The sequence below is a fragment of the Hemicordylus capensis genome, chromosome 5, assembly GCF_027244095.1.
Source record: "Hemicordylus capensis ecotype Gifberg chromosome 5, rHemCap1.1.pri, whole genome shotgun sequence".
Classification (NCBI taxonomy): domain Eukaryota; kingdom Metazoa; phylum Chordata; class Lepidosauria; order Squamata; family Cordylidae; genus Hemicordylus; species Hemicordylus capensis.
In genome coordinates, this window is record NC_069661.1 from 12,766,813 (window position 1) to 12,779,345 (window position 12,533).

The 12,533-nt window shown below is 46.5% G+C and overlaps 1 protein-coding gene across 9 annotated transcripts in view; it reads right to left on the reverse strand.

Annotated features, from left to right (window-relative positions):
• SLC4A4 (solute carrier family 4 member 4) overlaps nucleotides 1-12,533 on the reverse strand; it is a 310,714-nt gene that overhangs the window by 81,504 nt on the left and 216,677 nt on the right. For all 9 annotated transcript variants that reach the window (XM_053252941.1, XM_053252940.1, XM_053252945.1 and 6 more), the window contains 4 exons: nucleotides 9,465-9,552; nucleotides 6,901-7,055; nucleotides 5,493-5,606; nucleotides 5,089-5,263 (listed from right to left, as the gene is read on the reverse strand). In XM_053252941.1, coding sequence (XP_053108916.1) covers nucleotides 5,089-5,263; nucleotides 5,493-5,606; nucleotides 6,901-7,055; nucleotides 9,465-9,552 — 532 coding nt within the window. The remainder of the gene's footprint in view (nucleotides 1-5,088; nucleotides 5,264-5,492; nucleotides 5,607-6,900; nucleotides 7,056-9,464; nucleotides 9,553-12,533) is intronic.

The following is a 12,533-nucleotide window of genomic DNA, read 5'->3' on the forward strand; positions in this document are numbered from 1 at the left end:
CCAGGACACCTGCCCTCTGAGGTCAGGCACATGGCTACTGCGGACAGGGCCTTCTCTGCAGAGGCCCCCACAATGTGGGACACTCTCCCTGGACATGTCTGCCCAGTTCCATTTCTGTGATCTCTTTAGCTTGCCAAAGTTGGTTAGCTCTCTTGAGCTTAATGATTTTTAATTGCTCTTCTCATCTGATGGTCCTACTGTTCTTATGCTTGAGGATTTTACTTATTGAGGGTTTCTTTTTCATTATTGTGTTGTGGTTTTTATTGATTGCTAAACCTCCTTGTGAGCATGTGTGTTGAAAGTTGGGGTACAAATCCTATAGATCAATGGCTGACATCCAGACTAACAATGTTTGTGCAACAAAGCTGCACTCTTGTGGAAATGATCCCTACAACATCAACGGCCGGAGGAAGTGGTTTTCCAGCAGGAGGCACAGCACAGGTTTACACTAGGTTTCCACTAGGCTGGAATCAAGCTCCCAATGTACTGGAACTAGTTAGAGCAACATCTTTGTTAGTCTGGCTGTCAGCACTTGTTAGTCTGGCTGTCAGCAAAAAACAAAACAAAAACCCACCACCAAATAAATCTCACTTCTGGTTTACAGAGTTTACAATAATCTATTATTACCTCTTTCTCAGAAACACGAAGCCTTGATGCAAGGTCTCAAAAAATACTGGTCATAACAGCAGCAAACATCCTCTCTCTGTGCTAGCAAGTCAAAATACGGGACACAGCAATGATAAATGCTTCAAGCACTTCTGAGTCAGTGCTAATATTGAACTAATTACTATATGAAGAGTACAAATATGCAGAAAAGCAGCACCCAAGAATCCACTCTTTTCAAAAGTCATGTCTGTAGAGTTAAAAAAGAGCCGCCAGAGGAGAAATGTTCCAGTGTGTCAACAAATGCAAAACAGTGTGGTTTCGTTGAACGTACAAGCGAGACTAGCTCACCTTTGGCAAGCATCTGTGAGGACAGAAGCTACGCACAGTGAGGGGGCAGAACTGCACTCATCCACCCCACCCACTAGACCAGCCTCTGGTCCTACCAGACCTCCCTAAGCAGAACATAGGAAGCTACCTTATCCCGAGTGAGACCATTGGTTCATCTAGCTCAGTATTGTCTACACAGACTGGCAGCAGTATCTCCAAGGTTGCAGGCAGGAGTCTCTCTCAGCCCCATCTTGGAAATGCCAGGGAAGGAACTTGAAACCCTCTGCATGCAGATGCTCATCCCAGAGAGGCCCCCATCCCCTAAGGGGAATAGCCTCCCTTTCAAATGCATACCAGGGCAGACCCTGCTTAGCGGACAATTCATGCTGATTACTACTACGACAATGACGATGATGAATATTTATATACCACTCTTCAACCAAAGTTCACAAAGCGGATTACAAAGAAAAATACATAAATAAAATGGTTCCCTCTACCCAAAGGGCTCACATTCTAAAAAAAGAAACATAAGGCAGATATCAGCAACAGCCACTGGAGGGATGCTGTGCTGGGGCTGGATAGGGACAGTTGCTCTCCCCCTGCTAAATATAAGAGAATCACCACTTTAAGAGTTATCTCTTTGCTCAGTAAGCAGGTCTTGCTACCACAAGACCAGCTCTCTGCCCCTGCTTGTATAGAACCTACATGTTTAAAACCCAAGAAGTGCTGGTCCAAACCATGCCACTGCATGGTATTTTAACCACTGTTAAAAAGTAACAAAACCAGAGAAATGACCACATGATTCAGGCCATCCTCAACTGGACTGTGTGTGCCTGGGCTCCTATACAAGTTACACAGATATGGACATCTGGTGGTACTGGATGATGGTTGGCTACATCAGGGGTAGGGGGCACAGGTGGATGTGCTGGGAGACTGTGGATTTGCTTTGGGCCATCCTGCGATGAGTTCTGCCCATAGATCTGGGGCTGAGAGATGCCAGGTTGCCCCTGGCACTAACTGAGCCAAGGAAGGCTCCAGGTTTTTGCTGGTATCCAAACAGAAGACAGGTGTCAACAAGAACCCCCACTGCCCCCTGTAGTTTACCCTCCCAGTCATTCCCTCCCTCCTCCCTCAGAAGCCTCACAACTGGGAGGTTGCAACCGCAAGGGAACTCCATCACTGCCCCATCCCACCCAACATCTCTGCCTTAAAAGATGCACCATTCAACAAAAAGGCATGTTCTGGGTGAAAAGTGAGGGGTGTTTAGCACTGGATATCATGTGCATTTCCAGAGTTAACATGCTTTTCCTTTCACCTGCTTTTCCACTGGATCCCTCTTTCCCTAACTATGCCCAAGGCAAAGGTCCAGCTGACTCACACCCTAGTACTGGCCATGAACTGCGCTTCACCAAACGAGGGCTAATGCCCTTGCTACACATGTATGGTTTCTCTCCATTGATTTTAAAACTATTTGACTCTGACTCTAGAAGGTCATAGAATAGATCACCATTTCTTGCATAGAACTCCTTTGCTTTATTCACTTAAATATTTAATATATTTAATATATTCAATCAATCAATCAATCAATATTTAATATATCTAAAAATGTAAAATTTGCACAAATACAAAGGGCAGAGCAAAGTGGAAGGGTAAGTGAACCAAAATAGAGCCAGGGTAAGTTGTCATAGCTGAATGATGAAAGACGAGGTCTAAACAGTTAAAGGATAAGCAAAGCCTTGCAGACCAGGAAGTTCTGGAAGAGGTAAAGGAACCAGAGAGGTATTTGTTAAGCTAACTTCCTTCTCATTGAGAACAAATATTTGATGAGAAACAGAGAGAGAGAGAGAGAGAGACAGACAGACAGACAGACAGACAAAGAATGTGTTCATAGTACTTGATAACGGTTTATCTTCCCATCTCCTAGAATTTAATGTAAACAGATTAATTTTGCTTAGGTCAATTGAGTCTGCTGAAGACTCAATTGAGCTATTCACACAGCCTACTAGGCAGGTGGGCAGACAAGTGGGGGGAAGGCTGCACAAACACAACCTTCCCCCCAGACGATGAGTAAAAGTGTGCTAGGAGCATGGACCGTGCTCCCAGATGATCGGGTTCCAGAGGGACGGGAATGTCCCAGCCTCCAGGAATCCCACAATGCACCGCACACCACACTGGGGGACTCTCCCTGCCAGAAGATGGGCACTCTAGGAGCCCATCTCTGTGTCTTCTCAGGCTGCCTGCAGCCCAACAAGACACACGATCCTGGAGCATGGACATGGAGCATGGGCATCCTGGAGCATGGGCATGCTCGCTCCCTTAATCCCCGCTAAAAGCCGGGTTAGAAATCTGGGCTAGGTGGCGCTACCCCACCAGAATTAGGATCAATCCTGGTGGCTCTCATGCACAGCCCAACCCAGGCTGGGCTTCCCTCAAAATGGAACTTAACAAGATTTTTGCTTCCTATACACAGGCCAGTTGGGAGTTCCTGTTTCGAAAGCCAACAACTTTACATGAATAGCATCCTTTGTTCCTTTCTGGAGCTAACATCAGTCCTGGGTTAAATCTACATCAAGAAACCTCAGGGCTTAAATCTGAGCAAAGGCAGCTGGGGCTTCCACTTATTTTAGAACCCCTGCTGAATGCCAAGATTGGACCTAGGAGACGGATGATGTGGAAACTAAGGTGCCAACCAAGAGCATGGCACAGAGTGCTTTTCACGTCCTTGTAAATAATCACACAGTACATTGCTCTTCTATGATGGGGGGCTCCCAGTCAAAGGGTACCACATCTCAGCTTCCCTGAATCCCAATTCCTGTCTCTCTAAAAATTAAACACTAGTTTATCTTCTAGCCATGATCTCCCTAAGAGTATAGCAGCAGTCACAAAGATCAACACTATATTCCAGGATAGTATTCTCCTCCCTCCTTATCACTTGCCACCCACCTTCAGAGGGACAAGAGCTCTGAGGATTGTGGATTTGGCTAATAAACCGGTTGCCCATGCTTATTCTTGATTATTATTCTTTACTTTATTATTATTATTATTTATGTATGATTCCACTTGCACAAATTCTCCCAACTGAAAAGAAGCACATTAAGAAACACAGGTTAAAGCCTAGATAGAGTATAATCCAATCTTACGGGGAATTTGTAAGAAGTTGCTTCAAGTTCTAGCACTTGCACTGGCTTGTAGCTACCATGTCCCTGTTCATGCCTGGCAGAGAGGTTAATTGGGGCTACAGGCTTTGTCTGAGATAATACACGCTATACCATTGTAAAGTTAAGTTATGCAAATGTAAAGGACAGGTCGCTGCTCCTACTGACATATACAGAAATGCTTACAGCAGGTGTTCTCAATCATGAGTCCCCAGGGTGCTTTCCAGTTTAGCCCCTCAACAGCAGCAAAATGCTTCCGTTCAGGCAAATCATATTCAAAATGTAAACAGCAGGGGGAGCAGTCTCACGGAAACTAACAACCCGAAGAAACTGCACCATCTTTACGCCAGATATACGATGTCATAGCACTATATTGCAGTGATTAAATTTGAAACAAGGCATTGGAAATGTGAACGGCACCCTGCTGTCCGCGTAGGGACTGTGGTGTCACAACACAGGAAGTGTGGAATCTCACTTCAGAGATACGCCCTGACCCCATTGCAGGGTCTAATCTGGAAAGCACCCAGATGATGTTGGAACTCCCATCATTCCCAGCCACAACATGACTGGGGATGATGGGAGTTGTAGTCCAACAACATCTGGGGACCCACGTTTGAGAACCCCTGGCGTATTGGATTGCCAGTTCAGTATCCTTCCCCACCACTCTCCCTCTCCTCAAATGTTCAACTTGTGCTAAGCCTAGCATGGTCCTGCTACTTGAGCACAGAAGTATCAATGAAGGCCCTATCTGACCTCAGTTCAGCATCCTTCCAGGAACTGTTGCTGATGTCTACCTTGCGTTTCTTTTTGGACTTTTAGCCTCTTCTGGACAGGGAACCATTTTCTTGTTGTTCTTTTTCTATGTCAACATTCCTCCTAAAACCTGTTTGTTGAAGAAGGAAGAAGGAAGAAGGAAGGAGAAAGAAGGAGAAGAAAGGAGGAAGAGGCAGTGGTCAAAATTGCTCCATAGGTGGAACACCCTACATGTCGTTCAGCTAACCTGCATGTTGTCCGTAGCGTCTCCTAGCAGCCCTCCGAAAGTGATGGCGTTGGTTACAGTAGCCAGATAAATGAAGAGAATGGCAGACAGGGCTTGAATGTTGAATGCATCGTAGAAGTCACTCGCAAAGAAAGGGGCTTTCCTCTTGATGTCTTTGATCAACCCACCAAAAAATCTGAGAGAGAGAAGAACAGTATGTCACATGTACATGCGTCAAGGCCAAAAGAGAGGTGGGGAGGGAGAGGGGAGAGAAAGAGAGGGAGAATGGAGAGAGGGAGAGAGGGAGAGAGGGAGAGAGAGGGAGGGAGAGAGAGAGATCTGACAAGATCCAATATGTGCTTTGTGAGTGTTCATTTCAAAGGAGCAACATGTTTTTTGCTATGACAGAATCTTTGAACACTTACTTGCCCGTTCGTTGCAATTCTTCACAGTCCCCGTGCCCCCCATTTCCCTGCCCCCCATCGTGAGGAGTGTCTCCATTCATCTGCACATTCTCGCCACCTGAATACATGTTTTTCCTGTGCAGAAAGGAAGAATTGAGAACGCAGTGAGGGCTTGGATTCCAGATAGGAAGATGATTTTTTTAAATGACCATACAGACATGCTTAAACATTGTGTTTAAAGGCAGGCGGGCTGCCTAAGGCATTGGGAGGGGGCGGGAAGTGCATGGAAACCTAGCAGGTCAGCATCTGATTTGCCGATTACTACGTCTGTCAATTATATTTATTTATTTACTTAGTTTTCTATCCCGCTCTTCCTCCAAGGAGCCCAGAGCGATTCAAAACAAGGGAACTAACTGGGCTCACAACGCTGGGGGAATTGTGCTGTGACTCCAGCTTTTGTTTTTGGAGCGCCTGTAAACTAAGGTATTTACAGCTACCCCTGCTAACTGAGCAAAGAGGCACCTTTCAAAGTGGTGATTCTCTTACATGTAGTAGAGAGAGAACAACTGGCCCAATCCAGCCCCAACACAGCATCCCTCCAGTGGCTACTTCTGCTGTCTACCTTATACATCTTTCTAGATAGTGAGCCCCTTTGGGAAAAGGAACCACCTTATTATTTTCTTATTTGTATATGTAAACCATGATAAGTACTACTAAAAGCAGAATATAAATATCCGCAATAGAAGTAAAGACCCCACACAGGAAAGTGGCCCAGTCTAGTGCTGAACACTGCAGGCAACCGCACATCTGATTTCACTCCTGGTCTCCTCCTCCTTCCATTCCACCTTTATCATTCCTATTTCAGAACCCACCTGGAAAGTTATTGTGCTGCTGCCACAATGTCATATGCCTAAAGTAGTGGTGGAAGGGATTTGTGCCCGGACCACCCTCAAAATAACCCCTGGGGACACAAGTCAGACCTCCACAAGCCAGACACTGCTTGCTGGTTGCCAACTTAAAAGCGTACTCCAAATAGTCTTCTGTCCTTTTCAAGGCCACAGTTTGAGTCCATTTGGCTTCAAAGCCAAAGAGCTTTCAGAGTCGACTACTACTACTATGAATACCAAAAGTCCTCAAAGCGGTTTGCATAGAAAAAGGACAAATCAAGCTGGCTCCCTGTCCGCAAAGGACTCACCATGGAAAAAGAAACAGACACCAGCAGCAACCCCTTGAGGGATGCTGTGCTGGGGCTGGATAGGGCCAGCTGCTCTCCCCTGGCTAAATAAAGAAAACCACCACTTTCAAAAGGTGCCTCTTTGCTCAGCTAGCAGGAGTGCAACCAGCTCGACCCCACACTGGGACCGCATGTCCGCTCAGTGACTCTGCATTCCACGACTGCAACAAGGCCTCTAGCAGGCATCTTTGCTACCTTTTGTCAGAAGACGGGAGGGTCTTGGGCGGTTCTATCCTGATGGCGGGGTCCCACTCCCCAGGGGGAAGCACAATGACTTCATCCAGGAACTCATCGATGCCAGCGAGCAGATCCTGCCTGTCTTTGGCTTTGTAGGCAATGTCGTGGAATACCTAGAGGAGAGGGGGGGAAGCAGAAGACCCCTTCCAGAACAGCTTTCTAGAAATGTGTGGGGGGGGGAACCCAGCAGGGACCAAACGGCCACCAGCCAAACTGACAGGCCGCTTCTTCTCAAAGGTCTTTTGTCACAATTTCTCAGACTTATAAAAGCCAAACTGCAGCTGCAGGAGAGAAGCTTCTACTGGTGCCAAAGGAAGCTTCCCTTCCTGGGGCCAGCAGCAGCTCTTAGGGATCATTTCCATTGAGGACATGGCACTGCAGGAAAGGGTTAGATTCGCCCCCCCCCCACACACACACACACACTGTGATCCCATCCTGACCACACTCCCTGCAGCTAGTATTTGATTTACTGGGGCGGGGGGGATTCACACAATGAGGTTGTTCACACAACCAGAAACTGGGTAGGGCAAGTGTCCTACTCAGGTTTGGGGGCTGTGCGCACTCCCAATTTTTGGTTGTGTGGGAGCAGAAACCAAGGGAGGAGGAGGGAGAAGAGACTGTGTGGGAGAGAGGAGCTGGGCCATCCCACTCAGCTTTCATACCCAGCTTTTGACCAAGGGAGGAGGAAAAGCTGTCCTGTCCAGCTCCTGCCTCCCACACAATCCCTTCTCCCTCCTCCTACCTAGTTGTTTACTTCCACAAAACTGAGAATTGGGCACATGCAGCGCTCCCAAACCCGGGTAGGTCACTTGTCCTACCCAGTTTGGGGTTGTGCGAACAGCCTCAATACGTGGTTTGGCCCTCAGGATATCTCCTTAGTAACCCTATCCTTCAGGAGAGCCACCAGGAAGGGTGGCTCTCCATGGAGTAATCCTCAAGTGCCAACACCCATGTGCAATCAGATCCCTATTCTTGGTGGCTGCTCAGCCACCGAGAGTTCCTGCTGTCCGTTTCACAAACCATGATTTGCAAGATGTAGACCTAAAGTGCCTTAAGAATTCTACACATGATGGTAGCAGACCTACGTTTAGGTTGGAACACAGGGCATTACTAGATAGCCAAAAGGATCTGCATTTCAGGACCTGCCACCTTCTGGACCCTCAGTCAAATGGGACATCCTCAGAAGACAACGGGGAGCACACACACCCCTCCGCAGACCACAAGACCTGCTGGGCCTGGGAAGAGTCAGCTCAGCCAGCATGGGCTTCAGGAGAGCTGCCAGGAAGGGTGGCCCTCCATGGACCCCAATCAAAGCAGGGCTTCCACGGATATACCAGAAAGGGTGGGGCTGGGAGGCTTGTATGAGATCCCACAGTTGCTGCCTAGCTGATTAAATGGCTGTTCTGCCCAGCTCTATGGATCAGCCTCAGCTACCTTGCAGACAGGTTCACTGCTCTTTCAGCCATCATTCCTGTTCACACAGGAAGCTGCCAAAGACTGAGTCAGACCATTGGTCTATCTAGCTCAGTACTGTCTTCACAGACTGGCAGCGGCTTCTCCACGGTTGCAGGCAGGAATCTCTCTCAGCCCTATCTTGGAGAAGCCAGGGACGGAACTTGGAACCTAGCTGCTCTTCCCAGAGCAGCTCCATCCCCTAAAGGGACTATCTTCCAGTGCTCACACTTCTAGTCTCCCATTCATATGCAACCAAGGCGGACCCTGCTTAGCTAAGGGGACAAGTCATGCTTGCTACCACAAGACACAGCTAGTCTCCTTCCTAGCTAGAGAGCTCCCCTATATCTCACATACAAGTCCTAACACTCCAGGCTTACCAGTTACTGATGGCAGGAACAGTAGAGGAGGGGGAATGACCCTGCCCCCCTGCTTTCCCCTACAGCAGCTTTCCTCCTGCAACCCCTTCCCAAGGTGGCTTTCCTTCCACCAGGCTCATTTCCGGATCTGGAGCCCAACTGGGCAAAGAGTAGCTGAGGGAAGCGCTGGAGATGGGGCTGCAGCCCAGTGGGCATGCAGAAGGTCCATCCAGGTGGGGCTGGGAAAGACTCCTCCCTGGAACCCTGGACGGCAGCTGCTAGTCAGTGCAGGCAGTACTGCGCTACACGGACCAACACAGGCTTCCTGTGTTGAAGGGATTGGTGGGGGAGAATGGAGGGCAGGGAAAGGATTCAGCACCTTGTTCCCACCAGTCACTTCCTACTGAAAGTAATCCCTGACCTTACTGCTTGATTGCTCTTTAGTGGCAAACTGCAATCGAAGTTGTTGGGCTGCCATCGCCGCATACAGCCCCCCCACCCCCCCAGAAACACGATTGGCTGCAGCGGGCTGCAAGGGGAAGGGTTAGCCATGTAAATATGGGATGGCCTTCAAAGCACTGTCCCTGGAGACCCACCCACATCTGCACTGAACACTTTCTGGAAGCCTTGTTAGATTAGGGGTGGGATCAACTGTGGGTACCAGTAAACAGCAATAATGCATAACGCCGATGAATAAAGAAGGCCAATTACCTCATCAGACATCAGAGTGGCAATGGCGCGGCCAATCTCGTGATACGATTTAGCTTTGCCTTTGGGACCCAACAAAATGAAGAGAAACCTGACCCCGGCAGAAAAGGGGGAAAAACATTGTTATGATTCAAGATTTCCTTTGACAAAAAAGATACAATCTGCACTGTAAAGTTTGTACCCTCGACATTAGATAAAGCAATGGAGCATAGAGATTCATAAAATCTATACAAGTAGCAGTAAAAAACAAAACAAGATGTAGGGAAGCTTGTTATATCATTAACTCCACAGAGATATCAGTGCCCACTGACTGGGTGCAGAGGAACAAATTATGCAAATTATGTATCCCCCCCCCCCCCCACAAAGTACACTGTGGTCCAGAACTCCCACGGAGGGACAGCAAAGATATAATGGGTTTGATATAGCCAAAATTAAGTGCCACTAAATGGGGGTGACTCTGTTCCCCAGACAGCAGATCAGAGACTAGACATGTATTCTGACATAATAATAAAACCACTGCCACCCAGCAGCTATTGTTTCACTGCTATGTGAGGATGTGGACTCGTGGATGTTCAGGCCATTATATGTACAAAACTCAAAGAGAAATATAACATTGAAGAACAGGATCTTTCTCATACATTTGAATACATGACTTTACAAGGAAACGTGTAGGCAAAATTTTAATCACAGCGCAATTGAAATTGGCTGGGCTACTAAAGAACAGATAGAAAATATTTCCCCTGTATGGTTAAGCTGGCCACCTCTGGGGTTCTTAACAAAGATCCCAGGTTAAGGACGCTGATATTTCTATCAATAAATGCTTAAGGTACACGGGTGTTTGACTAATAGTGACAGAAGAAAAGGGCCAAGAGCCAACACGTAGGGTTTGGTTTTATGTATAATCCACTTTAAGCCACCCCATAGTACAGGGCAACAGACCACTCTAGCTATTTCGTGGTCTGCAATGAGACTTGAAACTAGATCTCCCATTCTGAATGAAGTAGGTAGTCTTCAATAATTTACTTGGACTTCAATTATTCCCCTGCTGCCATAGCAAACTAAGTCCATGTTGGCTCTTTTATTTAAGAATTGGATCTTTTATTTAAGAATTGGATCGAGGTTGGAAAGGCAATCTCAAGGGCTTACACAAAGCTAGGGTCCCCAGATGTTGTTGGGTGACTATCAGCCACAAAAGCAGCTGTAAGCCAATAACATCTGTGGACCCAAGGTTGGAAACACCTGCTTTTGGGAAAGTAGTAACCTTTAAAATATGACAGGCATTTAAGGGCTAGTTTCAATGCTGCTCTTTTAAAAAAAAGTTTGAAATTCTGCAATTTTGATATCAAGGACTGCTTTTAAGCATGCATCTGCAAAAAAGCAAATTTAAAATTATATATATCAGAGTGTGTGTGTGTGTGTGTGTGTGTGTGTGTGTGTGTGTGTGTGTGTACACACACACACACACAGAGCGACACTCAGACACAGAGATATAGATATATGGAGAAAGGACAAAAGAGAACAAACGTACATGAGGTGGTGGACAGTCAGACTCTTTTTAGAATTCATTCAAGCAAGAGTCATAACCAGAATTGTTTGCTGAGATGCTCCCATTAAAGTCAGCATGTGTCCTCCTGGGAGTTCCTTGATGGGATTTCACAGGAGGCAGCTGCTGGAAATGGCTCATTATTATGCACCAAAAGAAGTCTAAATGAACTTCCCTACTCCAATTACTACTAATGCTTGATCTAGGAAAAGACCAAACACTCAGTAAATAATAATATTTCTCCTGCAGAATAAAAATGGCCCTGTAATGGTTTATTGGAGATTATTCATTTCCTACAGTCCAGTCTCTTTTAGCATCCACCCGCCATTATGTATAGGCATAAAGTTTTGCAATCTATATATATTCTTTTCAAGTGAAGAAGCTATGATCTGCTTGCAAGCAGCAAAAGCTGTTGGATGTCACCTAAAAAAAACCAGTTGCTGCCACAAACCAACTCTATGGGCGAAGCAAGTGTTTAATGTATAAGATGGGTTTAATTTTTTTTCTGGAGCTAAGCCCCAGAGTACTAGTTTTCGGTGCTTAGCTCTGGGTCATGTAAAGTGAGGTATTAATGCATTTCCTGTTCATGAAAACACATTTTCCCACGTGGAAATGACATTGGAAGATACCAGCATCAGCTGCCAAAAACAGTCACCTCACCAGAAGAGGGAAAACTCATAGTTCTGTGACATCACATCACACATTTTGTATTACTAGACAGTATTGTGACAGAGGAGGAAGAAGCAACTTGGGGCTGCTTTTGGTGTCAGCCACCTATCTCCCCTAATGTCTGCATCCATCCTCCGAAATGCCTATTGATGCTCTACAGAGATATACTGGGAAGCAGATGAGAATGCCTTGATCATTAAACAATCCCAGCAATAGACTGGTAGTGCCTTCTCAGGCAGCTCCTCCTATCCCTTTCCTCCACCGATGCCTTCTTGCCCATGATCCCTCCCTTCCACCTATGGCCTGCAAGCTATTGTCCTCTGACAAAAGCCTTTGAACACATCGAGGAATAAAACTGTCCCTGATTATTCAGTCTGCCTGACCCCTCGTTTATTTCAAGCCAATAATTTGAACATAGTTGCCATAATTAGCAGAAAACTCCAGGCCCTCCCAGATATGTTCTGCATGCTAATAGGAAATATTAGACTACTGCCTGAAATCAAGTTAGTATTTTTATACCAACCAGATGGTTTTCTATTACTGTCGTGCCAAGTGTGTGATTATTCATATTAATGCAATATGCAATGTGATATTATCTATGCAAAAACAAAAACGTTAGGCGCCAATGAAAAGGATGAAGGAAAAAAGAAATGCCATTCTGGATAACATTGGCCCATGGCAAGGGTTCCCAACCTTAGGTCCCCAGATCTGGACTGCCGTGGCTAGGGATGATGGGAGTTGTAGTCCAACAACATCTGGGGAGCAAAGAGTGGGAACCCCTGGGCCATAGGATAGAATCCAAGGAGCCGCTTTCGATGCAACCAATGGAATATTTCACGGTTTTCCAAATCCTTCCACAC